The 27,952-nt window shown below is 44.5% G+C and overlaps 3 protein-coding genes across 3 annotated transcripts in view; 1 reads left to right on the top strand and 2 right to left on the bottom strand.

Annotated features, from left to right (window-relative positions):
* The window catches only part of LOC144483376 (uncharacterized), a 490,005-nt gene that overhangs the window by 44,356 nt on the left and 417,697 nt on the right, over positions 1–27,952 (bottom strand). The gene's annotated exons all lie outside the window — the stretch shown is intronic.
* LOC144483328 (uncharacterized) lies at positions 3,022–27,937 on the top strand. The gene is made up of 4 exons (XM_078202045.1): positions 3,022–3,792; positions 6,844–6,907; positions 7,748–7,870; positions 24,980–27,937. Exons 1-4 carry the CDS (start codon positions 3,086–3,088, stop codon positions 25,958–25,960), a joined length of 1,875 nt encoding a protein of 624 aa, XP_078058171.1. The 5' UTR covers positions 3,022–3,085; the 3' UTR covers positions 25,961–27,937.
* LOC144483384 (uncharacterized) lies at positions 16,979–24,928 on the bottom strand. Its single transcript, XM_078202105.1, has 2 exons — positions 24,635–24,928; positions 16,979–21,460 (listed from the first exon to the last, which is right to left on the bottom strand). Exon 2 carries the CDS (start codon positions 21,232–21,234, stop codon positions 20,656–20,658), a length of 579 nt encoding a protein of 192 aa, XP_078058231.1. The 5' UTR covers positions 21,235–21,460; positions 24,635–24,928; the 3' UTR covers positions 16,979–20,655.

The following is a 27,952-nucleotide window of genomic DNA, read 5'->3' as shown; positions in this document are numbered from 1 at the left end:
GATGTTTGGAAGTTTTCTGTCTGCAAATTCACTTCTAATACCCTGCAAAGAAGATTACAAAATTCATCACTGGCAGTCCAGGATAGAAATTCACAACACTCTCTTCTCCTGCTCCCTGGTCCAGGATGTCCACACCAATTCCCTATTGCACATTGCATCTTGTCATCATCAGCAGTCCCTCGATTCGAGGAGGGCGTCTCCTCAGGGTGCTGAGTTTCTGCCATGGGTCTTCATGTGACTGAACTGAGCCGCAGATCTATAGATACATGGAGCAGGAGGTCCCATGAGGGAGTGGGATCTGGAGAGCAGGATTTGTTTCCCTTTCTTTCCGTTGGGACTCAGAGGGTTGCTGATGTTTGATGGACAAGTTGTGTCCGTTCTGAACAATGGGGAGCAAGCTCCTCCCACTCATTGACAATATTGCCCCCTACAAAGATGGCAGCCGCGCATGCGGTCTGCTGCACATTGCCCTCAATAAAGATGGCGATCGTTAACCTGGGCCAAACATGAGGAGCTGCAGCCCCGCTCGGTACAAAAAGAGGGAATTGAAACGTTCTTGTTCGGGGTTTGCGTTTGTACAACACGTTTGCAAAACCTCTTCACCCACCCGCTAGATCCATTGCTCGCTGCGAACCTTTAATACCCTCTTACCAATTGTGGAGCCAAGAAAGCCTCTCTCTGTCGCCATTGCCCGCAATGCGCATGTCTCAGTGACAGCTCGGTCCCGCCCCTTCGTTCACTCCGATTGGTTGGAGGACCAGCTGCTCCCGGTCGGTCCTCCAGCCCCACCCCCTTTTTCCATTGGTCCGGAATTGCCATCAATCAGTTCATGGGACATTGTGACGTTGGGCATGCGCAGTGCGGCTCATGTCCAGGGACAGGCGCTTGTTTGTCTGATCTTCAGGCGGGAAGGAGGCGGATAAGCGGAGGCAGCGTTAGGGGCAGTGGGTGGGAGGGGAGGCTCCACACACCCAGTGGAGGCTTCAACACCCCCAATAAGGAACTAGCGGCACCGCCTCAACACCCAACACAACGGCAGCTGCAGCGCTTTCTCCCGGGGCCAGGCCCCAGTGGACAAATGTGGCTTCAGGAAGGAAATGCAGCAATGGGTTTGTTAATGAGAATCATCTTTAACTCACTTCACTGACCCTGGAGCAGGAGGAGAGAATGGGGGGAATTTCTATTCTGCACTCACTGATCTTCCCACTGTTTCTTTCGTAGTCAGGGATTGTTTTTTTCTGCACATTAGTCCATTTCTCTTCTGCTACTTAGCTTATATTGATAGTCAAATCTACAGCATTTTATTTCCTGTTATTCATTCAAAATACTGTGAAATTTTAACGTTGTGTCTTTCTCCATAGATAAATGAATGTGTTGCCTGTGGGGAAGATGATGTTTGACCTTCTTGAACCGCTGCAGTCTGTGTGGTGAAAGTGCTCTCACAATGCTATCGGGTATGGAGTTACAGGTTATTTACCCAGTGTTATATCTCCAAGTCAATGACACTAATTTGTGTTTAGATCACACTTTTGATACAATGCATCGTTCCAATACATTTCATGGAAATGTTACAAAACAACATTTGACACTGAGCCACATAAGGAGATGTTAGGGCAGACGATATAAAGATTGATTAAAGAGCTAGATTTTAAGGAGCATCTTAAAGGAGGAAAGTGAGTTAGAAGGAATGGTTTAAGGAGGAAATTCCAGAGCTTAGGGCCCAGGCAACTGAAAGAACAGTCACCAACAGTAAGTGATTAATATTAGAAATATTCATGAAGGCCGGAATTAGATAAATACATATTCTGGAGGGTTTTGTGGGTTAGCAAGCACGGGGGTGAAGGGTGAATACCTCTTGGTGTGACTAAGCACACAGGCAGTGGCGTTATTGACATCTCAAGATGACAGGGAGGCTGAATGCAGCAGGCCGGCAGGGATTGTTCTTGCGTTTTAAATTTACTCATTAGTGTCACAAGTCGGGTTGCATTAACACTGCAATTAAGTTACTTGAAAATCCCCTCGTCGCCTGTTGGGGTACACTGAGGGAGAATTTAGCATGGCCAATGCACATAACCAGCACATCTTTCAGACTGTGGGAGCACTGGGAGGAAAGCAGCGCAGACACGGGAGAGCATGCAGACTTCACACAGACAATGACCCAAGCCGGGAATCGAATCTGGATCCCTGGTGCTGTGAGGCAGCAGTGATAACCACTGTGCCACCATGCTGCACTTGTATTAGGACAGTTAAATCCAAATTAACAAAGGCATGGATAAGAGTTTCCACGTCACAATGGAATTGATGAGAGTTCCAGATGAGCTGAGACTGGGGTCGAGTCGGGTCATGTCACTGAGGTGGAAATAGGATGGTTTTGATGATGATGTGAATATGTGGCTGAAAGCTCATCTTATAGTGAAATATTTCACCATGGTTGTGAACAGCCTGGTTCAGCCTCTCACAGTTGCCAGGAAGAGGGATAGAGTTGCTGGTGAGGGATGGAGTTTGTAGTGGAGATGGAAGACAATGGGTTCAGTCTTCCCAGTATTTAATATGGAAGAAATTTCTGTTCTTTTATTCCTGGAAGTCAGATAAGTCAGGATGGTGTGTGAGTTGGAGGGGAACTTGGAGCTGATGGTGTTCACATCTACCTGCTACCTTGGTCCTTCTTGATGGTGGAGGTTGAGGACTTGGGATATTCTGTCAAAATTCTTGTCGAGATGTAGATGCATAAAATTCCTCTTCTCCATCCCTGGCCTCTCCTATTTCTCTCTGTCTCCTCCCACAGTGCCCAGTGTCTTGTGTAGAGCCAGACTAGGTGCAGGTTTTCTTCCCTGAAGGACATTGAGGCAATTGTGTTTTTATGACAATCCAGCAGTTTTTATAGTCACGTATTCCTCGTGCAGGACCCACAAATTACCAGATTCATTCAGCTCAATTTCACAACCTGCCTTTGTGTTTTTCTGGGTGTTCTCTCACTCCCTTTTTCTGTTTTAAATCAATTTCACAGGGTTTCAGAAGAGAATGATATCAGAACCTGATGGAGTCGCCCAATTTATTGAAATCTTAAAATCATCAGATTTTGAACATGGAAGAAAAAAGCACCGTTCACAGTGGAGAGAAACTGTACATGTGTTCTGTGTGTGGAGAAGGCTTCAACCAATCATCTGGCCTTTGGGAACATAATTGCAGTCACAACAGGGAGATGGCATGGAAATGTGGGGACTGTGGAAAGGAATTCAATTACCCATCCCTGCTGGAAACACATCGACGCAGTCACACTGGGGAGAGGCCATTCATCTGTTCCCAATGTGGGAAGGGATTTGCTCACTCATCCACTCTGCTGAGACACCAGCAAATTCACACTGGGGCGAGGCCATTCACCTGCTCTGTGTGTGGGAAAGGATTCAGTCGGTCATCCAGTCTACTGACACACCAGCGAGTTCACACTGGCGAAAAGCCATTCACCTGCTCCCGGTGTGAGAAGAGATTCGCTGACTCGTCCAACCTAGCAATACACCGGAGAATTCATGAAGAGGAGAGGCCATTCACTTGCTCCCAGTGTGGGAAGGGATTTAATCAGTCATCCAAATTAACAGTACACCAGCGAATTCACACTGGAGAGAGGCCATTTACTTGCTCTATGTGTGGGAAGAGATTCATTGACTCATCGAACCTAGCAATACACCAGCGAATTCACGAAGAGGAGAGGCCGTTCACTTGCTCCCAGTGTGGGAAGGGATACGTTACCTCATCCACTCTTCTGAGACACCAGCAAATTCACAAGGAACTGTTGTGATTTTGTGATTTTCCTCTTGATCATATTTAGACTGAACCATGTTCCTTTGGGTCTGTTTCTCCTGAATTGTAAAATAACTCCAGCTCTGTTTAGGTGTTAATGTAGTTATAGAGTCATAGAGGTTTACAGCATGGAAACAGGCCCTTCGGCCCAACTTGTCCATGCCGTCCTTTTTTTTTGGAAACCCATAAGCTAATTGTTTATCCTGAGAGAGGCAAGGAGGAGCGATTTGTTGCAGGAGTGCTGGGGTAAGAGATCGACTTTTAAATCACTTTTTCGCGGGCTTGGTGTATTTATTTATTTATTCTAAACTTTTAAACTCGAGACCGGAAGTAGGCCGCGTGCGGGGTGTTGTGGGAAGGGTGTTTGAATTTTTTTTTGTAGTGCGGGAGGTTTAAAAAGCAGGCCACACTATACAGCGGGCAGCGGCGTTAGTGGGCAGCCGAGTGAGCAGGGAGTAGAGTGAGAGCTGAAAGGGCTTTGGCTCTAAGGGCTTGGGCGGAAAGGGCGAGGCGGGGTAAGTTTAATTCTTAAGTACGTTTCTCTGTGTCCCTTGAAATAAGAAGGGAAACTATGCGTGTGAGGCCAGTCTGTTGTTCCCAATGTACAATGTGGGAGGTCCTGGAGGCTCCTGGCCTCCCGGACGTCCATATCTGTGATGGTATGTCGAGCTGCGGTTCCTAAGGGACCGTGTTAGAGAACTGGAACTGCAGCTCGAGGATCTTCGTCAGGTTAGGGAAAATGAGGAGGCGATAGACAGGAGCTATCAGCAGGTGGTCACACCAGGGCCACGGAAGGCAGACAAGCGGGTAACATCCAGGAAGGGGAAAGCTCGGGTGATAGAGAGCACCTTGGTGGATGTGCCCCTTCACAATAAGTACTCCTCAGGATGAAGGAGTATAATATCAGGGGTAAGACTCTTAGCAGTGTAGAGGATCAGAAGGACCTTGGGGTCCGGGTCCATAGGACTCTTAAATCGGCCTCGCAGGTGGAGGAGGTGGTTAAGAAGGCATATGGTGTGCTGGCCTTCATCAATCGAGGGATTGAGTTAAGGAGTCGGGAGGTAATGATGCAGCTGTATAGGACCCTGGTCAGACCCCACCTGGAGGACTGTGCCCAGTTCTGGTCGCCTCATTACAGAAAGGATGTGGAAGCCATAGAAAGGGTGCAGAGGAGATTTACAAGGATGTTGCCTGGATTGGGTGGCATGCCTTATGAGGATAGGTTGAGGGAGCTCGGTCTTTTCTCCTTGGAGAGATGAAGGATGAGAGGTGACCTGATAGAGGTTTACAAGATGTTGAGAGGTATAGATCGGGTGGATTCTCAGAGGCTTTTTCCCAGGGCTGAAATGGCTGCTACGAGAGGACACAGGTTTAAGGTCCTGGGGAGTAGGTACAGAGGAGATGTCAGGGGTAAGTTTTTCACTCAGAGGGTGGTGGGTAGTGGAATCGGCTGCCGTCAGGGTGGTGGAGGCAAACTCAATAGGGTCTTTTAAGAGACTTCTGGATGAGTACATGGGACTTAATAGGATTGAGGGTGATAGGTAAGCCTATATATAAGCCTAGGTAGGTAGGGACATGACCGGCGCAACTTGTGGGCCGAAGGGCCTGTTTGTGCTGTAGTTTTTCTATGTTCTAACCCCAATTGCCTGCATTTGGCCCATATCCCTCTATATCCATCGTACCCATGTAACTATCTAAATGCTTTTTAAAAGACAAAATTGAACCCGCCTCTACTACTATCTCTGGCAGCTTGTTCCAGACACTCACCACCCTCTGTGTGAAAAAATTGCCCCTCTGGACACTTTTATATCTCTCCCCTCTCACCTTAAACCTATGCGCTCTAGTTTTAGACTACCCTACCTTTGGGAAAAGATATTGACTATCTAGCTGATCTGTGCCCCTCATTATTTTATAGACCTCTGTAAGATCACCCCTCAACCTCCTATACTCCAGAGAAAAAACTCCCAGTCTATCCAGCCTCTCCTTATACCTCGATCCATCAAGTCCCGGTAGCATCCTAGTAAATCTTTTCTGCACTCTTTCTAGTTTTTAATATCCTTTCTACAATAGGGTGCCCAGAATTGCACACAGTATTCCAAGTGTGGCCTTACCAATGTCTTGTACAACTTCAACAAGACATCTCAACTCCTGTATTCAATGTTCTGACCGATGAAATCAAGCATGCCGAATGCCTTCTTCACCACTCTGTCCACCTGTGACTCCACTTTCAGGGAGCTATGAACATGTACCCCCCCGATCTCTTTGTTCTATAACTTTCCCAACACCCTATCATTAACTATGGAAGTCTACCTTCTTGGTTATCCTCATCTACCTTCTTGGTTATCCCTTCAAAAAACTCAATCAAATTTGGGAGACATGATTTTCCATTCACAAAGCCATGCTGACTCCCTAATCCGTCCTTGCATCTCTAAATGCCTGTAGATCCTGTCTCTCAAAATACCTTCCAACAATTTACCCACCACAGATGTGAGGCTCATTGGCCTGTAGTTCCCAGGCTTTTCCCTGCAGCCCTTTTTAAACAAAGGCACAACATTTGCCATTCTCCAATCTTCAGGCACCTCACCCGTGACTTTCGATGATTCAAATATCTCGGCTAGAGCACCCGCAATTTCCTCCCTAGCCTCCCACAATGTCCTGGGATACACTTCATCAGGTCCTGGGGATGTATCTATCTTGATGCGCTTTAAGACTTCCAGCACCTCCTTCTCTGTAATATGTACAGTCCTCAAGACTTCACTATTTATTTCCCCAAGTTACCTAACATCCATGCTTTTCTCAACAGTAAATACTGATGAGAAATATTCATTTCGGATCTCGCCCATCTCTTGTGGATCCACACATAGATGACCTTGTTGATCCTTAAGAGGCCCTACTCTCTCCCTTGTTACTCTTTTGCCCTTTATCTATTTGTAGAAGCTCTTTGGATTCTCCTTTCCCTTATCTGTGAAAACAATCTCGTGTCCCCCTTTTTGCCCTCCTGATTTCTCTCTTAACTCTACTCCTACACCCCGTATACTCTTCAAGAGATGTTCAAGTTGGTCTGAGAAGAGTAGGATTTTGGGGTCAGGAAACTTGCACAAAACATCAGGTAATTTATCACAACCTGAACAGCAGATAATTTTGTACATGGAAGGAAACAGCTCTGTTCACAATCACGTTAGGGAGAAACTGCAAATGTGGAGACTGAGTGATTCAGTTTCCTGGCGGACCATTTCTTATGGTTTTTAAATTCAGCACATTTCTATTTTTACGAGTTTAATATATTATGGGACGGCATGGTGGCACAGTGGTTAGCACTGTTGCCTCATAGCGCCAGGGACCTAGGTTCAATTTCTGGGTTGGGTCACTGCCTGTGCGGAGTCTGCACATTCTCCCTGTGTCTGCGTGGGGTTCCTCTGGGTGCTCTGGTTTCCTCCCACAGTTGGAAAGACATGCTGGTTGGGTACATTTGCTATGCTAAATTCTCCCTCTGAGTACCCGAACAGGCGTCGAAGTGTGGCAACTCAGGGATTTTCACAGTAACTTCATTGCTGTGTAAATGTATGCCTACTTGTTGCATTAATAAATAAACTTAAATTATATTACATGTAGCTATGCTGTATCTTTCCAGAGTCATTACCCCACAGAAGGAATCCATTGGGTTTCTCAAGTCTATTTGACGCTTTGTAGACTGGTTACACAGCCTGAAAAAACATCACAATGTGCAGAGTGGGCAGAAACAGTAGACATTTTCTGTGTGTGGACGAGGCTTCAACCTGGAGAGACACGAGGACTCTGGCACCATGGAGAAACAGTGGAAATGGGAGGATTGTGGGAAGGGATTCAATTACCCATCTGCACTGAAAACTCATCAATGCAGTCACACTGGGGTCGAGGCTGTTCAGTAGTGCTGACTGTGGGAAGGGATTCACTGTTATCTGCTCTGCAGAAACAGCGAGTTCACACCGGGGAGAGACCGTCTGCCTGCTCTGAGTTTGGGAAAGGATTCTCTGAGCCATCCAGTCTGTGGAGACACCAGAGAGTTCATATTGGAGAGGCACTAAGTGTGGAAGTAAAAGAATAATTCAACCCCTGTTGAGACATTATGGCAATCACTCAGCTTAGACCTATTATCTGCTCTGACTCTGGGTGTTAACTAAATTATTTGAGATTAAATATATAAAGATGGAGGGCATTGATTGGATGATTGAGTGCAAATAAAGAGAGACACTGTCACATTGAGGAAGTATGTACCTGTAATGCTTCACTCTGTAAATAAATCTATTCCAAGTAAAAGATTGACTCCTGTTTCTTCCTTAGGGTCAGAGGTTTACAGCATGAAAACAGGTCCTTTGGCCCAACTTGTCCATGCCGCTCTTTTTTTTTAAACCCCTAAGCTGGTCCCAATTGCCCTTGTTTGGCCCATATCCCTCTATATCCATCTTATCCATGTAACTGTCAACGCTTTTTAAGGACAGAATTGTACCCACCTCTACTACTACCTCTGGCAGCTTGTTCCAGACACTCACCACCCTCTGAAAAAACTGCCCCTCTGGACCCTTTTGTATCTCTCCCCTCTCACCTTAAACCCATACTCTCTAGTTTATTCTCCCCTACCTTTGGGAAAAGATATTGATTATCTAACTGATCTACGCCTCATTATTTTTTAGACCTCAATAGGTCACCCTTAAACCGCCTACACTCCAGAGAAAAACATCCCAGTCTATCCAGCCTCTCCTTATAACTCAAACCATCAAGTCCTGGTAGCATCCTAGTAAATGTTTTCTGCACTCTTTCTAGTTTAATATTCTTTCTATGATGGGATGACCAGAACTGTACACAGTATTCCAAGTGTCGCCTTATTGTACAACTTCAATGAGATGTCTCAACTCCTGTATTCAATGTTCTGACCAATGGAACCAAGCATGCCGAATGCCTTCTTCACCACCTGTGACTCCACTTTTAAGGAGCTATGAACCTGAACCCCCAGATCTCTTTGTTCTGTAACTCTCCCCAATGTCCTACCATTAACTGAGTAAGTCTTGCCCTGGTTCAATTGACCAAAATGCATCACCTCGCATTTAGATAAATTAAACTCCATCTGCCAATTGTCAGCCCACTGGTACAATTGATCAAGATCCCGTTGCAATCCGAGATAACCTTCTTTACTGTCCACTATGCCACCAATCTTGGTGTAATCTGCAAACTTACTACTACCATGCCTACTAAATTCTCATCCAAATCATTAATATAAATGACAAATAACAGTGAACACAGCACCGATCCCTGAGGCAGACCACTGGTCACAGACCTCCAGTTTGAAAAACAACCCTCTACAACCACCTTCTGTCATCAAGCCAATTTTGAATCCATTTGGCTAACTCACCCTGGATCCCGTGAGATTTAACCTCATGCAACAACCTACCATGCGGTACCTTGTCAAAGGCCTTGCTAAAGTCCATGTAGACAACATTGTTGTAGGGAAATATCCCTTACCAGTGCAGAATAGAAGTTGAGTCGCAAATCAAGGTTCAAAGCGTGTCTTTATTGTACAATTACTGGGATCCCAGGGAGACCCCCGTAGCCAGCTCAGAAACAGTGGCTTGGCCACGTTGATCTCAATTAAATCACATCAGCTCTGGATCTTTATAGGGATCCAAAATTCGCGCGGGAACATTTGATTATGCCTTTTTTTACACAATGTATAAAGTGGTCTGTCAGTTTCAAAAGTCCCTAGGAAGTTTCATGGATTAGCATTTGTATGGTGTGTGTTCGTGTTAATGGGATTACTTGGTCCTGCCCCGGTGTCTAAATGCGTTTCCCATTACCATCTCTATGTGTCCTCTTATTTAAATTGATCCTATTGTTCCGTGTCTGTGTTTCCTGCTTGTGAGATTGAGTGTTAATGTCATCCTGTCCTGTTGGGTGTCTGGGGTATTTCATTCTTAACCTTTTATCCTTATCTCTTAGTTTATCAGATTTTTATGTCTGCCTTGGCCAGTTTAAAATGCAGCTACGCGCTGTTGCTAGGCAGATTAGGGATCTTCCGTAGTTTCTGAAATTCGTGAGTCTCTCAGCTGTGCAGGGGGGGACCCGATCGAATATCCATCCGGGGGTGCCCCTCTGCATTGTTGGCCCGTTATGAGTGGTGCCAATTAGTCCAATATGTAAATATGTTTGATGATGCAAATATGGTTTTCTGGAAAATTTCCTCCTTCAGTCCCTCCTCTCGTCCAGGGGGTGCCATTCATGGCTGACCCCCCATGGACGACCTTCAGAGGAACAGTGATTTGTACAGCTGTTGTCCTTGCCGTTGTTCCTCTTCTTCTGTGTCGTTGTTAAGTTCTTGCATCTGGATACTGGCAGTGGGTAGCATTCTTGATGTAATATTTGCACATATCACTTTAATACAGGTTAGGCCAAGGCAGAGTGTGAACAGGATGGCTACTACTAGGATTAATCCCTTCATAATATATGCTCCCCAAACTGTGTTAAACAGCCATCCTAACCACCCATCAGTCCCTGTTAACCCCTGTTTAAAGTTATCCAATTGCTTTTGTATCCCGGACATGGCTGCTGTTATGTTTAGTGTCTCGTCGTGTACGTATGTGATGCATTTTTCCTTGATGATGGTGCATACCCCCCCTTGTCTGGCTAGCTGATAGTCCACCGCATATCTCGTTTGTTGTGTGTATAGTCTGAGTTCTGCGAGTTCTTGGTCAATTGCGCCTAATGCTTGTAGGGTGTTGTTTCCTAAAATGGTCAGTCCACATATGAAGAAGTTCCTATTACTGGCACTGATCACCCCTGCGGCGCCTCCCAGGGATAGTGTCCCCAGAAATCCATATCCTAAAGAAGACCCTAGTGTGACAGGGGCCTGCCAGTCGGAGCAAAATTCTGCGCTGATGGCCCTGGTCACTATGCGTTTCTGGACATGCCCTTCGCTTGGGCATGGAACCGTGAGAGGTCTGATTGTCCCTACGGAAAAGAACCTTGGAGGCCTGTCTGTGGCCGTCATATATACATTTTTAAATAAAACACGTACCCGTCTTTAACCCGATAACATGCATTACCCCGGTGTCGTTTGACCGCATGGCCCCATCTTGTGGAACCTTCCCTCCCCCTGGACTGTCCACTTGATTGTACCTCTTGGTGAGAATCAAATGGATATGTCCCTGAGGCTGAGCTTACGTGGGTGCTGTTGCACTTGCCACACATAAGCTGCCTACCCACGGTGACTGCAATGCATTTTTGTTGCTTGCAGTCACAAGTGAAGTGTCCTTCCCGGACCCGGCACTCCTGGAGAGCACAATGTGCCTCAGCGCACGAATCATTTTTAGGGACAAAGGCATGCACGCACCCCCATCCCTCTCCCTTAAAACATTGTGGGTAGTTCCCAAGTGTCTCCTCCGGTTGGGGTCCCGTCCCCCTTAGAATTCCCGGCTCGGTGAGCTCTACACACCTTCCTTGTATCCCTTGCTTAAAGTACCCAATATGTTCTTTGCAGGGTGCCCCCGATGTGTCAATAGTGAATAACTCTTGTGGGAGCCACCCTGGTGTTGCGATGAATAGGGAGTTTACTGATCGCGCTGAGGGGTAACAAGCGGTCCTATTCCCATAGATCTGGATGTGTGTTTTCAGGAATAGGTTTCCTTCCATGATTGGTGGTTCTGCTCCCCTAACCCCCATATGTTGGAGTGTATTTACAATGGTCAGGGTTATTATCAGATATGTCCCTGTTCCCATATCGCTCTTTTTTTTTTCAACAGTATTTTACAATTACAGTATATACAGAAAATAAACAGGCAATTAAATTAAAAGTAGTTGGTTCCGACGTCTTGATAGTAGATCTGGTCCTGGTTCCTGTGGAAGTTGAATGAGCAAAACGGTATTTTTTTAGTTCATTTGTCCTCATATAGTTTTAATTGGGTCCAGTGTTTCCAGACCCCCTGTCCCCTTATATCTATACAGGCACAGGTATCTCCGCTAATAATGACCTCGTAAGGTCCGTGCCATCTTGGGGCAAATCCTGGTTTTGCAGGAAGCACTTTTGTTAATACCCGGCTCCCGGCTTTTGGGACTTCTGGTAATATTTCTGAGTCCCCCTCTGCGTCGACCTGTGCCTGATTAGAAATTACGGACCGGCGCATCCCCTTCAATTGGGTGCTAAGGTCTCGGATGTATTGTCGGATACATCCATTCATTTGTATGTAGTCTTATCAAAAGACATCGCTTTCCCCATTAAAATCACATGCCATACAGTTCCGATCTTTATATGAGTACTCTTACACTATCTCTAATTTGATCATTTGTTTGCGTGCAAGCGCTACACCACAGTACTTCACAAAATAATTATGTCTTTATCAATGCCCAATATAGTATATGAATATATCATACAAAGTTGGTTAAGGCTTTTCAGGATTTGATGTTATTCTTGTGTCTATATGGCAGTGCTATACTGTATAATAAAAATAATCAAGCGGCAGTTGTATCATACCACTTTACACATCGTACCCGTGATATCCAAACCCTTTTAATTCAAGCCGTTTCTATTTTTAAACTGAGCTCCAGATCGAAACCCCCGCACTCTAGGAAAAGTAACAGGCGCCGAATCAAAATCAAAGCAGGTACAATACATACCAGTTATTTGATTAGGAACATTTTGGTTTCTTAACTGGCTAGGTTTTAAGCTTTGCAGTGCTTTTATATTTGGCAAACCTTGAACCTTGATGGCTCATGAAATTCCGACGGCAGTACATAATTTTAAACTAGTTCAGAATACTAAACTATCTGACGTTCGCAAATCGCGATATTCTGCGATTAATACTGTATTTCACTGACTTGATACACTTTAAACTAATTCATAGACCTCAGTCTTTTGTTCCTGCTTTTCTACCTTTCCACAAAATAACTTATTTTCTTCTCTTAACCCCTCAACTAACTCTTATAATTTCTACTTCAAGACAAAGGAAAGAGCACATGCTTCCTTCCAAGGTTTAAATCCTTTCTTAACGTTAAAACAAACAACAACAAAGCATCCACGCAACCACTTTGTTTAAACACACACACACACACATGGAAGCTTCCAAAAGTCATTCCACAGTACATCCTTTTTCATTCAAACTTATCATTTCAGACTGGGATGAGTGTAAAACATTCAAAGAGAATACAGAACATTGATTAAGACAATCGCTTTTATTCTGCTTTCTTCCAAACTGTAATTAACTCAAAGCAAAAGTAAATTCAAGAAATCCTATCACTTTAATCTTTAACAGTTTTAACACTCTCCCAGCCCCCTGAGGCTAAACCAAGGTGCAATACACTGCACCCACTGCCTGTAGCAAACATTCCACAGGAACAAAGAGCTCCCTGCTCTCAATCTAATTACAACAACAACCACCTACATTCGACAAGCTACCAGATCTCACAAACACACTGAAATACAAAAACTAAGATCTCTCCTATCCATCTGCTGCCTTTCCCCTGGCGTAAAAGGCTTATAGGTTGCCTTTGGTTGTGCTAACGTCCCTCCTCTCGTGACTGGCGCTAGATTATAATTTTCTACGTTTTCTTCTGATGCTGGAGTGGCTGTATGTTTCTGCACTGACTCGTATGGGCGCCGAGGGTCCGTTTCCTCTGATCTCTGCGTTATCTCCACAGTGTGTCTTCTGTGTTCTAATTCCCTCACTCTCTCCTGTAATACTTTAATTTGTTCTGTCTCTTTGTGTCTCTCCTCCATTGAGGCATTTACTTCCTCAATTAGTCCAGCTAACTGGGTCACTAATATTACTCCCATTACTTTTGTTTTGTCCCGTTTAACTCCGTCTACCCACTTTCTTTGATCTTCTAAAGTTTGTGATGCGTTCCACCCGTTCCGTTTCATCTTTGCAACAATCGCTTCTCTGGCTAACAGATACTTCAAAATGAGAGCTACTGCAGTTTCTCCCTTAACAACGTGGTCTGCCATTTTTCTGTCTAGCAGTCCTGCAACCCCCGTATGCTGGCTGCTACAGTAAAAGTGCCTCAACTCTCTCCCTTATCTCCTGTCACTGATACTGCCCCAGCACCGTCTGTATTGCTGTAGGGCCTCGTAGTGAGGTTCCAGTGGGTCTCTTTCCCCTGGGCTCCCCCAACTATTCCTGACACCTCACGCTTGGACTATTTTGTGTTGTCTTATTGGGATGTGTGCTGGTTGTTTAGTGGGTTTGTCCGCCCCTGTTCCCAGCCCCTCTAAGTACAACGCCTCCCGCTCGGCCACCACCCCCACTAGCAGGGTTGATCCGTTACCCCAAAACCGGGTATCCTGCTATGGGCTGTGGTGTTCCCTACAGACGAACAAGGTTATCAAACTCCGCCCGGGTCCCTAATGGATCCTCCGTCGTCGTGTCTCTTGGTCAGGATGGATCGGGTCCCCTTTTCCTCAACACTTACACACATGTATTCTGTTATCAAAGCCCCTGTTATAGTTAGTAACTGTATCGACTCTGAGGTTGTTCGTCCCTTCAGAGTCAGTGTTGTTACCCGATTTACACTGTCCGTGCCTTGCACCCTGAGTGCCTGTGCCTCTTAGCGCCCGCTTCAAAACCCAACCTTAGCGTGGGAGATTTCTCCTCTTAACGTCCAGTTTAGGGTAGGGCACCTTGAGTCAAGCACTCCCTTGTCCTATTGCCTTGGCACAGACAGCGGTTTCATTTACAATCCTGGGTTAGTTACACCAATTAGTTCTGCATGCGGTACTTATCTTTATATTAGTCTTAATTCCTGTTATCAAATAGCCCAAAACCTGTTATCTTTACCTCTGGTCCTTTACTCCTATTAAAGTTAAAAGTTACTTACCTTCTTCCACGCGGTCGTTCTGACCTGTACCTCTTTAGTGCGGACTTCTGTTTCAATTTAAAAACTTAGGCAAGATTATACAGTTCTACAAGACAACAATACTTAAAACAGACAAACCCTAACCCTTAAAGGTACCTCACTTTGAACGGAGACCTGCACTCGCCTTTGACTGCTCTGGATTTGTATCAGATTCGTTTAAATTTGATCCCGACTTTCAAACTGTGGCCATCAGTCAGAAGTCAGATATCAAATCCTGCCGTGACTACGCCATTTTGTTGTAGGGAAATATCCCTTACCAGTGCAGAATAGAAGTTGAGTCGCAAATCAAGGTTCAAAGCGTGTCTTTATTGTACAATTACTGGGATCCCAGGGAGACCCCCGTAGCCAGCTCAGAAACAGTGGCTTGGCCACGTTGATCTCAATTAAATCACATCAGCTCTGGATCTTTATAGGGATCCAAAATTCGCGCGGGAACATTTGATTATGCCTTTTTTTACACAATGTATAAAGTGGTCTGTCAGTTTCAAAAGTCCCTAGGAAGTTTCATGGATTAGCATTTGTATGGTGTGTGTTCGTGTTAATGGGATTACTTGGTCCTGCCCCGGTGTCTAAATGCGTTTCCCATTACCATCTCTATGTGTCCTCTTATTTAAATTGATCCTATTGTTCCGTGTCTGTGTTTCCTGCTTGTGAGATTGAGTGTTAATGTCATCCTGTCCTGTTGGGTGTCTGGGGTATTTCATTCTTAACCTTTTATCCTTATCTCTTAGTTTATCAGATTTTTATGTCTGCCTTGGCCAGTTTAAAATGCAGCTACGCGCTGTTGCTAGGCAGATTAGGGATCTTCCGTAGTTTCTGAAATTCGTGAGTCTCTCAGCTGTGCAGGGGGGGACCCGATCGAATATCCATCCGGGGGTGCCCCTCTGCATTGTTGGCCCGTTATGAGTGGTGCCAATTAGTCCAATATGTAAATATGTTTGATGATGCAAATATGGTTTTCTGGAAAATTTCCTCCTTCAACATCAACTGCACTACTCTCATCTACCTTCTTGGTTACTCTTTCAAAAAACTCAATCAAATTTGTGAGAGATGATTTTCCACTCACAAAGCTATGCTGACTGTCCCTAATCAGTCCTTGCCCTTTAAATGCGTGTAGATCCTATCTCTCAGAATACCTTTGAACAACTTACCCACTACAGATGTGAGGCTCACTGGCCTATAGTTCCCAGGCTTTTCCTTGCAACCCTTTTTAAACAAAGGCACAACATTTGCTATCCTCCAATCTTCAGGCACCTCACCTATGGCTGTCGATGATTCAAATATCTCTGCTCGGAGACCTGCAATTTCCTCCCTAGCCTCCTCCACTGTAGGATTCCCTATCAGCATTATAACATGGTATTGTCAGGGTCTGATTAACTGCCAATGTTCTCGGAGTCTGAATCACATGACCAGTGGAAGAATGAAGTGGAGATGTGGACATGGGTTATATCTTTACCAAGGAGGAAACAAGATCTGGCCTTGGCATTGTCACTTCCTAACAAAAGGAAAATCGGAAGCCAAGTACTTTGACAGCTGGAAACCCATCAGTTGGACGCTGAAGGTTTGAATCTTTGATTAGGGTTCATTTTGAGATTTACAAGATAGATGATGTATTGGTTGCCTATGAAGCATGATTGGATTTTGACAAGTTTTGTGTGAGGGTGAAAGCATCTTTAGTGCATCTGGATATCGCAACAAAAGACAGGATTGGAACAGCACTAATACGCGATTGAACCCCAGCAAAGACTGGGGAACTATTAACAGGTGTTTCAGGTCTGAATGAAAATATCATCGTGTGATAAACACTCGCAGTGAGACACAACACAGAGAATTCTGAGGCTGAATACAATGATGATGGTTATCACTCTGAAGGAATTGGAATGTCATAAGGAATTTGGTCCAATGATGAGTGTGTTAGTCACAGACTCAGTCACCTGTTCTGTTACTTACCCCATAACCTTTCACCCCCTTGTTAATCAAGAATATATCCAGCTCTGCCTTCAAGATATTCAAAGGTGATTCTTACAGCAACTTTTGAGGAAGAGTTCCAGAAACTCACAACCCTCTGAAAAAAATACTTTCCTCATCTCTGCCGTAAATGAATGATCATTTATTTTAAACAGTAACCCCTTATTCTAGATTCTCCTACTAGAGGAAACATGCCCTCCACATCCACCTCCTGTCAAAACCCCTCTGGATCTTATATGTTTGATTCAAGTTGCCTCTTACTCTTCAAAACTCCAGTCTAACCTTGCCTCATAATACCATTCCACAGTGACTGCACCTCGACAGTGTGTGGATCAGATTGAAGATGTTACCCAGATTCACCTCATGGTGAAGAGTGACACAAGGTTAAGGAGTATGAAAGGTTTCCAGTTGGTGATATCAATAGATTGAAGCCACTAAAGAGAGTGTTGATTCCATGTAAAGTAGCTGGAGTCAGCACTCCAGGCCTGGTGTAGTCTGGTGTGTCTGACAGTGAACCTCCTCAGTTTAATGTTGAGTGAATCTTCCATGAAAAAGGCACAAATGCAACTGGACATGGAACAAGGTATGATTGTTTTATTTGGAAAGTCAGTGATCTGCAGTTTACTCAATCAGGACATTATCGTATCCTCTTAACAAAACCTGATGTTTCTAATCATAGGGTTTGAGAAGGATTCATGGCATCAGGTGAAGAGAATCAGAAAAAAATTACAAATTGTCTTAAAGCTGCACAAACAATTTGCTTGTCCTATCGAACAAAGATTAAAAATCCTGCTACAAGATGCAGGGCTGGTTGGTGAAGAGGATACGAGACTCAGAACAGATTAGTACAAAGTATCGGACAAAGCCATTACATCCTTCCCTTGGCTCATGAAGAAGTTGCTGTGCATCTAAAGGTATGAGACAAAGACAGAATTATTTTAATTCTACACTTTATCGATATGGTAACCCAACTTAGTCTTTCTCCAATAATACATGTTAAGGACAAAAGGATGATTCTAGAACAAGTCATGGAGAAGTGGACAGGGACTGGACCTGGGGCACCAGCTAGGTTTCTGACTGATAATGGAGGGGAATTTGTTAATGATGAGTTTGGAGACGTGTGTGAAAACATGAACACGGCAGCTGAAAGTCCTTTCAGTGATGGACTCTGTGAAAGGAATCACACGATGATCAATGAAATGCTGCAGAAAATCTTAGCTGATCAGCCAAACTGCAAGTTGATAACTGCACTGGCCTGGACGATTCAGGGAAAGAATTCACTTCAGATGGTTGGAGGGTATAATCCCTGTCAATTGGTCTATGGGAGAAATCCCAAATTACCCTCTGTGCCGGGCGATCGCCCTCCTGCTTTCGAAGGGATGACAATTAGCACAATTTTTATTCATTTATTATCGAATTGTTTCACTAAAATAATTGCTCGAGCGAAGAAATTGTGGATCCTAGAAGATCCTAGATCTTATAATGTAATACTTTGTACAAAATAAAGAACATCATATTTTTCTTCTACAATTTGTTTTGAAATATTGTTGTGTGAGTTGTTACAATTCAGGTTGGAAACATTAACGTTTCAAGAGAAATTTAAACACCCAGTGATTAACTGAAAAAATTACATCAGAAGATTCCAGGTTTTTAAACAAAAACAAACTTTACTTCATATAAAACAAAAGAAATATTAAAAACCAGCATGATTAATTATATTTTGTGAAGATTTATGCTGTAAACTCAGTTCTACTTTTCAACCCCTCTTTAGCTCTGAAGAGTCACGTGGACTCAAAACATGAATCCTATTTTCACTCACCACAGATGCTGTCAGACCTACTGAGTTTTTGCAGTATTTTTCAGCTTTTGTTTGTACTTTTTATCCCCCCCTCCTCCCTGCGCGCGCACACACACACACAAAAGAGTTCCCTTATATTTAACAACATAGAAACATAGAAACTAGAGGCAGGAGTAGGTCATTTGGCCCTTTGAACCTGCTCCACCATTTATCGTGACCATAGCTGATCATCGAATTCAATATCCTGATCCCTCCCTGCCTCCCATATCTCTTGACCCTTTTTGACCCAAGAGCTATATCTAATTTCTTCTTGAAGGTTCATTCACTTCTGTTCCTGGAACCATCCCAAAGGAATGTCAATGCTCTCCAAGATTCACTTTAATTCTCCTCACTTTTCCAGCTATTCTCCAAGATTTTATGGGGATCCTTCCATTAGCTTTCGACTAAACAACTTTTCTTTAAGACCTCAAACCTGTGGCCTCCTCAGTTCAAGCATGGGCTTCACTGCCTTCTTCCTGAGGGATTTAAACATTGGGAACACCCCTGATTCCTAATGACCCTCTTGGCTCCAGGTCCCACAGCTGGTTCACAGCTCCTGGTCCCACAGCTGACGGTTTCCAAGCTAACTGCAGACTGCCTGCTTTCTGTGAGAAACACCCAGAATTCCAATCAAGGCTCGACCCTGAATCACTTATCCCCATGGTAACAGAGACCAATTGGGATGTCCAATAGATGTTTAAATTAATTAACTTGTAATTTCAAAACCAAACATGTAACCCTGAGGTCTGCCTGATGAGTTCACCTCTGTAACAAAGGCAGGACGATAAGTGTCAGACCCAATGGCCCTCATTTTACCAGCACACCCGCCCTAAATTTGGGCGGACGAGGCTCACAGAACGGAATTCTCCATTGTCCTCGGGCACGATCTTACGAGCCTCGGGCGGGCCAGTAAAATTCCGGCCAATGTCTCCAGGTCTCCTGCTAAAAGAGGCTGAGCCCAGCCCCCTTTTTACAGCATTAGCTGCTGTACTCTTCTCAATAAGAGTTTAAATGTCCCAAATCTTGTGTTAATTGTGCTACTTCCAGCTGATTTTCACAGTAGAAAATGTGATTTTCAGCATCTACAATAATCAAATATCCCGTGGCTGTTTTTTTCTAAATCAAATTACTTGCAATCTTCTTGAATGAACATGTCAAAACTGAAGGAATTCCCTCTGTGTATTTAATTAGAAATGTCTCACTGTGACTCAAAGAGGAAGAGTCCAGCTGTCCTTTTACAGTTCTTATCCTTCCAGCTTTGACTCCTTAAATCAACATGGGCCACATCTTGTGATTGCAAAGTCCCTTCGGGTGTTTTTACCAGATTCTCAACCCAGATTTTTGATTTAAAAAAAACTAATTCTCAAGCTCAAAGTTAATTTGTAAAACAGGAATGATTAGACAGACACAAACCTCTTCCTCAGGAAGAAATGAAAATGTATCACCATCTAAATATCCTATTTAGAATATTACAATTTTCTGTACATATTAATAACAGCCATGATCATATTGAATGGCGGAGCAGCTCAAAGAGCATCAGCCCACTGGAAGCAAAGTCATGAGATTGGTCAGTCCAGCAGAAAGAAACCCTCCGACCGTCCCACTTTGGGGAGGCGATGGCCTAGTGGTATTATTGCTAGACTATTAATCCAGAAACTCAGCTAATGTTCTGGGAACATGGGTTCGAATCCCACCACGGCAGATGGTGGAATTTGACTAAAAAATATCTGGAATTAAGAATCTACTGATGACCATGAAACCGTTGTCGATTGTCAGCGTTCTTCAGGGAAGGAAATTTGTCGTCCTTACCTGGTTTGGCCGACATGTGATTCCAGAGCCACAGCAATGTGACTGACACTCAACTACCCTCTCGAGAGAAACTAGGGATGGGCAATAAACGCTGACCAGCCAGCGACACCCATGTCCCACGAATGAATAATAAAACTGTCAGAGTGAACATGGTTCAGTTCTGGATGTGGAATAACAGCAGAATCCAGTCCCTGTAATCACTTGTGAACTCGCTGGTATCTGAACAGATTGGATAACTGAGTGAATGCCATCCTGCACAGACCCAGTGAATGGCCTCTCCCCAGCATGAAGACACTGGTGTGTCAGAAGGTTGGATGAATCAATGATTGCTTTCTCACTCAGCTGAACAGCCTCTCCCTGTTGTGAACTCACTGGTGTGTCTGCAAGTGAGATAATCGATTAAATCTCTTCTCACACTCTGGACAGCTGAATGGCCTCTCCCCTGTGTGAACTCGTTCATGTCTCAGCAGGTCAGATGAAGTAGTGAATGCTTTCCCACACTCAGAGCAGGTGAACGGTCTCTCCCTGGTGTGAACTCGCTGGTGTATCTGTAGGTTGTAGGAGAGAGAGAATCCCTTTCCACATTCAGAGCAGGTGAATGGCCTCTCCCCAGTGTGAACTCGCTGGTGTGTCTGCAACTGAGATAACCGACTGAAACTCATCACACACTTGGAGCAGGTAAATGGCCTCTCCCCACTGTGAATTCGCTGGTGTATCCGGAGGTTGGAGGAGCGAGAGAATCCCTTTCCACACTGTGAACAGATGAATGGCCTCTCCCCTGTGTGAACCCGCTGGTGTGTCATTAAGTCGGATGAATTAGTAAATCCCTTCGCACACTTAGTGCAGGTGAATGGTCTCTTTCCAGTGTGACTGCGCCGATGAATTTCCAGCTCTGAGGGGAATCTGAATCCCTTCCCACAATGTCCACATTTCCACAGTTTCTCCATGGTGCCAGTGTCCTTGTATCTCTCCAGGTTTGCTGATCAGCTGCGGTAGGTATGTGTGTGTGTTACACCAATGTTTAAAATCTTTTCAAGCAGATAAAAGAGAGAAATATTTCTCCTGGACTCAAATGCCGATAATATTCTGGTCCCAATAATCGAACAATTCTGTTAATTCTTCACTTGATGTTTCCTTTGAGATTTCAATCTGTAAATCCTTCCCTCCATTATCCTGTAAAAGGAGTTGACAAAAGTCATCACCGTCAGAACTGGATAGAAATTCAGAACAGATAATTCTGAATATAACTGGACTAAAAACATGTGGTATACAGTGCCGCATTTCTTAATTAGATAGGTGATGGGAAGGAGATTTGAGAAAACTATATTTACTCCAGATTTTAAAAGCAATCTTTCTGAATTGTAATGTCTCTTTGACTGGAACTATATAACGTAACGACATGCTATAATTACAAGAATAAAACAATGAATCTTATTACCAAAACATAAACATACCAAATATTTGAACACAAGATATATCTCTGTTGTTACTAATCTAAAAAGTAAACAAATTTCCAGAAAGTTCCAATGGAATACTGAAGGACAAGGTTTCACATTTTAAAAAATACTTTACAAATCAATCTAAAACCAGCATCACGAAATCATGCAAAGAGATAAACAGTATTTGAATAGACAGGATAAATTACACTTTAAAAAGCTCAGACAATAAAAACAGGTTTCACAAAATCACAAACATTTTCCCCCTCAGTATATTTGGCTCTAATTCCAGTTCCAGAGAATTTCTCTGTCTCTGTATTTCCCAGGGGGGAAAGAAAGTGTTTTCCTCACAGATGTTGTCCAGAGGATGAAGTTTGAGTCTGTGGTGAAGTTTGAGTCTGTGGTGAAGTTTGAGTCTGTGGTGAAGTTTGAGTCTGTGATGAAGTTTGAGTGTGTGTGTGAAGTTTGAGTCTGTGGTGAAGTTTGAGTCTGTGTGTGAAGTTTGAGTCTGTGGTGAAGTTTGAGTCTGTGTGTGAAGTTTGAGTCTGTGGTGAAGCTACAAACAGAATCTGTTCTGTTTCAAATCAAACTGCGGGACTTGGAAGAATTTGATGGGAAGAGATTTTGCAAAGTCCCCTCCCCCACTCCCTCAGCTGGCAGCCCAGCACGCAGGCGCAGAGAGCGCTGCTGAGCCGAGCTGTCCGGAGCAGGCGCAGAGAGCGCTGCTGAGCCGAGCTGTCCGGAGCAGGCGCAGAGAGCGCTGCTGAGCCGAGCTGTCCGGAGCAGGCGCAGAGAGCGCTGCTGAGCCGCAGCCGCCGGAGAGAGAGTGGGGAGGGGGAGATCACCGAGCGGCTTCTCGCTCTGGCCGGAGCCGCCAGCCGGTTGCCTGGAAACCGTGGCTGGAGGAGGTGCAGGGGGAGGGGAACAATGGGTGGGGGCGGGGCTCCCGTCTCCACGGCCCCCGGGCCTGCGCACGAGAACCCGAAGATGTCACTGCGGTGCAGACTGGTTCCTATTGGCTGATATAGGCAGGCCTCCATTGACGTCACAATGCGGAAGTTTGTTGATGATTTTCAGAGTGAAACTTCCACCTCTGGACAACATCTGGGAGGAAATCAATGTCTCCCCCTTTCCATTTCTTTTCTCATTCTGGGGGAAATTGGGGACTTGCAGCTACTGAAGGGAAAGGAAGTGAATCCAGGGAGGCTGCAGACTCTGGAACGATTACAGACGAACATCGGAATTAGGAGCAAGACTAGGCCCAGGTATCTTTTTCTTTCTCAAAGATATTGACATCTTTTAGCTCCCTCAGGTTGTCGCATTTATTTATCTGGCGAATAGGATAGCCTCTTACCTAATGTTCACAATTAAAGGGGGAGTTTTCCCAGGAGAAGGCTGTTTGAATGAACAGTAAATTCGCCTGGGACAGAGATATGTTTAATGTAGTTATATGGTACGTGCTATGTTATTTATGAATCCCTATTTCTCGTCTTGATATATAAAAGGCACTGTGTCAACGTTACCTATTTCCACTGATGGAGACATTACAACACAAAAGGAATCCATTTGGCAACTCAAATCCATGCCAACCCTCTTTGGAGCAATTCAGCCAGTCCCATTCCCTCTCTATATTCCCATTCCCCTGAGTTTCACATCAGAATGGAATAGAACATAGAACATAGAAAGCCACAGCACAAACAGGCTCTTCGGCCCACAAGTTGCGCCGATCACATCCCCACCTCTAGGCCTATCTATAGCCCTCAACCCCATTAAATCCCATGTACTCATCCAGAAGTCTCTTAAAAGACCCCAACGAGTTTGCCTCCACCACCACCGACGTCAGCCGATTCCACTCACCCACCATCCTCTGAGTGAAAAACTTACCCCTGACATTTCCTCTGTACCTACCCCCCAGCACCTTAAACCTGTGTCCTCTCGTAGCAACCATTTCAGCCCTTGGAAATAGCCTCTGAGAGTCTACCCTATCCAGACCTCTCAACATCTTGTAAACCTCTATCAGATCACCTCTCATCCTTCGTCTCTCCAGGGAGAAGAGACCAAGCTCCCTCAACCTATCCTCATAAGGCATGCCCCCCAATCCAGGCAACATCCTTGTAAATCTCCTCTGCACCCTTTCAATGGCTTCAACATCTTTCCTGTAATGAGGTGACCAGAACTGCGCGCAGTACTCCAAGTGGGGTCTAACCAGGGTCCTATAAAGCTGCAGCATTATCTCCCGACTCCTAAACTCAATCCCTCGATAAATGAAGGCCAGTACGCCGTACGCCTTCTTGACCGCATCCTCCACCTGCGAGGCCGATTTAAGAGTCCTATGGACCCGGACCCCAAGGTCCTTCTGATCCTCTACACTGCTAAGAATGGTACCCTTCATATTATACTGCTGCTTCATCCCATTGGATCTGCCAAAATGGATCACCACACACTTATCTGGGTTGAAGTCCATATATCTGGGTTGAAGTCCATGAGAATTCCAGATGAGCCGAGACTGGGGTGGAGTCGGGCGATGTCACTGAGATGGAAATAGTGATGATGATGTGGACATGTGGCTGGAAGCTCATCTTGGGGTGAAATATTTCACCAGGGTTGTGAACAGCCTGGTTCAGGTCAGACATGTTGCCAGCAAGAGGGATAGAGTTGTTGGCGAGCAAGTGGAGCTTGGAGAGGGGACTGAAGACAGTGGGTTCAGTCTTCCCAGTATTTATATGAAAGAAATTTCTGTTCGTTTAGTACTGGAAGTCAGATAAGTCAGGATGGTGTGTGGGTTGGAGGAACTCGGAGGTGATGGTGTTTATACCCATCTGCTATCTTGGTCCTTCCAGTTGGTGGAGTTGAGGGTTTGTGAGATTCTGTCAAAGTTCTTGTCAAGTTGTAGATGTATAAAATCCCTTACCTTCACCTCAGCCACTCCTACTTCTCTCTATCTCCTCCCAAAGTCCTGTGTAGACCCAGGCTGTGTGGCAGGTTTCATTCCCTGAAGGATATCAGCGAACCAGTTGGGTTTGTGAGACAATCCAGCAGCTTTCTTGGTTACCCTTTCCTCACGGCAGCTCCACAAATTACCAGATTCATTCAGCTCAATTTTACAACCCACCGTTGTGTTTTTGTGGGTTCTTTCTCACTCACTTTTTTCTGTTTTAAATCAATTTCACAGGGGTTCACAAGAAAAAGATTTGCAGTTGAGAAACTGAAACAAAACATGATATCAGAACCTGATGAGTCGGCCAATTTATTGTAACCTGAATATCATTGCATTTTGAAATTGGAAGAAAAAAGCACCACTCACAGTGGGGAGAAACTGTACATGTGTTCTGTTTGTGGACAAGACTTCAACCAATCATCTGGCCTTTGGAAACATAATTGCAGTCACAACAGGGAGATGGCATGGAAGTGTGAGGATTGTGGGAAGGAATTCAATTACCCATCCCTGCTGGAAACTCATCGACGCAGTCACACTGGGGAGAGGCCATTCACCTGCTCCCAGTGTGGGAAGGGATTCACTCAGTTATCCAGCTTACATATACACCAGAGGACTCATGCTGAGGAGAGGCCGTTCACCTGCTCCCAATGTGGGAAGGGATTCAATCAGTCATCCAATCTAGCAATACACCAGCGTGTTCACACTGGGGAGAAACCGTTCACCTGCTCTGAATGTGGGAAGCGATTTTCTCACTCATCCACTCTGCTGATACACCAGCGAACTCACACTCAGGAGAGGCCATTCACTTGCTCCCAGTGTGGGAAGGGATTTGCTGACTCATCTACTTTGTTGAAACACCAGCGAGTTCACACTGGGGAGAGGCCATTCACCTGTTCCCAGTGTGGAAAGGGATTTGCTCAGTCAGCCACCTTGTTCACACACCAGCGAATTCACACTGGGGAGAGGCCATTCACCTGCTCTGTGTGTGGGAAAGGATTCAGTCGGTCATCAACTCTGCTGACACACCAGCGAGTTCACACTGGGGTGAAACCATTCATCTGCTGTGTGTGTGGGAAAGGATTCAATCACTCATCCAACCTAGCAATACACCAGCGAATCCACACAGAGGAGAGGCCATTCATCTGTTCTGTGTGTGAGAAGGGATTCAATCAGTCGTCTAAACTAGCAATACATCAGCGGGTTCACAGTGGGGAGAGGCCGTTCACCTGCTTGCAGTGTGGGAAGGGATACGTTACCTCATCGAATCTTCTGACGCACCAGCGAATTCACAAGTTGTGATTGGATTTCAAATCAGGGAGAGACCATGAAAATGTGCAGACTGTGAGGAGAGTTTCAGTTACCCGTCAGAGCTGGAAGCACCGGGGACTGTTTGAAGATGGAGGGTTTCTATAAGCTGCTCTAAGACTTGTCTTCTCGCTGAAAGCTTCAGGACAGTCTATACTCATTATAGCAAGTATATTTATGGTTTCTCACTGTAACTGAAGTGGCATCTACATCTCTGAGGAATGTTGCATATTTGGAACTGAAATTGTGCTAAATTAGAAATTAAAGTTGTTTCCTTTCACTTTTAAATATTGTTCAACTGTTAATAGTTAAGCTGCTTCATTTTTTGGAATTATATTCAAGCTGTTGTTAAATAAAGTTTGTTTTACCATGAAAGATTCCTAATTTGTCAGTGGAATTACTCCTGAAGTGAAGCATCCGATCCTCACATTTATGCCAAAATAGAAAAATTTGTTTGGATCTAATCTGGCTTCCTAACATAATTTATGGGTTCTGGTCCAGGACACTTTTGGAAGGGATTCACTCCATAATCTACCCTCCAACCACCCCCGCTTCACTCTGGGGAGAGACCTTTTAAATGCCCAGACTGTGAGAACTGCTATAAAAGCTGTAGAGAACTGATGTCTCATCAATGTGTTCACACTAATGAGAGAGCATTCAGCTGCTTTTACTGTGAGACGGGGTTCAGGGAATTATTCCAACTCCCTGTACACCAGCGAGTTCACACTGGGGAGAGGCTATTCACCTGCTCTGAGTTTGGGAAGAGATCCACTCAGTTTTGAGGTTCGATTTCCAGTATCTGCAGTATCTTATTTTGATCTGATTTTTTGTTTGATTTATTATTGTCGCATGTATTGGGATACAGTGAAAAGTATTGTTTATTGTGCGCTTTGCAGACAAAACATACCGTTCCAGCATTTTCTGTTTTAGTTCCTTTTGAAGGGTTCTCCCTCTCTCCTCCATCCTCACCGACAACAGCAAGTCTGAGGAGCTCATGGAGCTCGTCACTAAGATTGAGACAGTCTGATCAGCTGCCTCTGCTGTTTCCCTCGCTTCCATTGGGTCAAACTGTGTCTAACAATTTGCCCAACCCTAAACTCATCTTTCTTTAGTTTCTCTCTGTCAAGCAGTCGATTTAGTAACCTATATTTGTATTGTTGGATATTAGAAATAAGATATACATTTAAGTGAGTTTAATTCGGTGTTTCTGTGTACAGAAGGGTTAAAACTTTCATAGATTAATGTTAAATAAAGGTATTTGCATGTATGGGGTTTTGGTTTCATTTCAAACTGTGCCTGTATTGTGTTCAGAGAGTTTACAATGTGAAAACACACATAAGGAAAGACTAGGTAAGGAAAGACTTGGCAACCAGTGGCCATTTTGGGTCAGAAATAATTTTTGAGTTAGCTGAAGAGGAAACTGCCAGAACCATTAGGCAGAACAATGGAGTAAGGGCAAGAAAGAAAGTCCCATAAGTTGGAGAACAGATAGTTCTAGAAACCAGGGAATGAAAAAAGTCTGAGGAAAACTGAAGTCAAAGGGAATCTGAACAAGATACTGTTCCCTGAAATTAAAGAAAGGGGGAGAGAGAGGCTTCCAGTTAAAGGCAACACACATGAAGTTGGCTGGCAAAAAGCCAGACTCTGAAGTAATCCTAAGGTTGGGACTTTGGTACCACCTGTGAAACAGTAGTGTTCTGTTGATATGGCTGGGTACCTGAGAGATTGTGTGGAAGCTTGAATGCATGTGATAATCTGAGGCAGAAGAATAGTGAAAGGAGAGATTGAAATCCTGGAAGTGGATCCTTGCTGAAAAGATCTGAGAGAGTGCGTTGTTTGGGAGAACATTTTTGAGAGTGGATCTGATTGATGAAAATTTCTGTGCACCAATTTCAATGACAATGTTGCAATTTGTAATTTTACACATGACATAATCTCAGTATGATTACTCAGCATCAGGTTGTACTCTGACCGGTGCAGTGCAAA

Source organism: Mustelus asterias, unplaced genomic scaffold (assembly GCF_964213995.1).
Source record: "Mustelus asterias unplaced genomic scaffold, sMusAst1.hap1.1 HAP1_SCAFFOLD_63, whole genome shotgun sequence".
NCBI lineage: Eukaryota > Metazoa > Chordata > Chondrichthyes > Carcharhiniformes > Triakidae > Mustelus > Mustelus asterias.
Note: the sequence above shows the minus strand (reverse complement) of the source record. Positions and strands in the feature narration are given on the sequence as shown.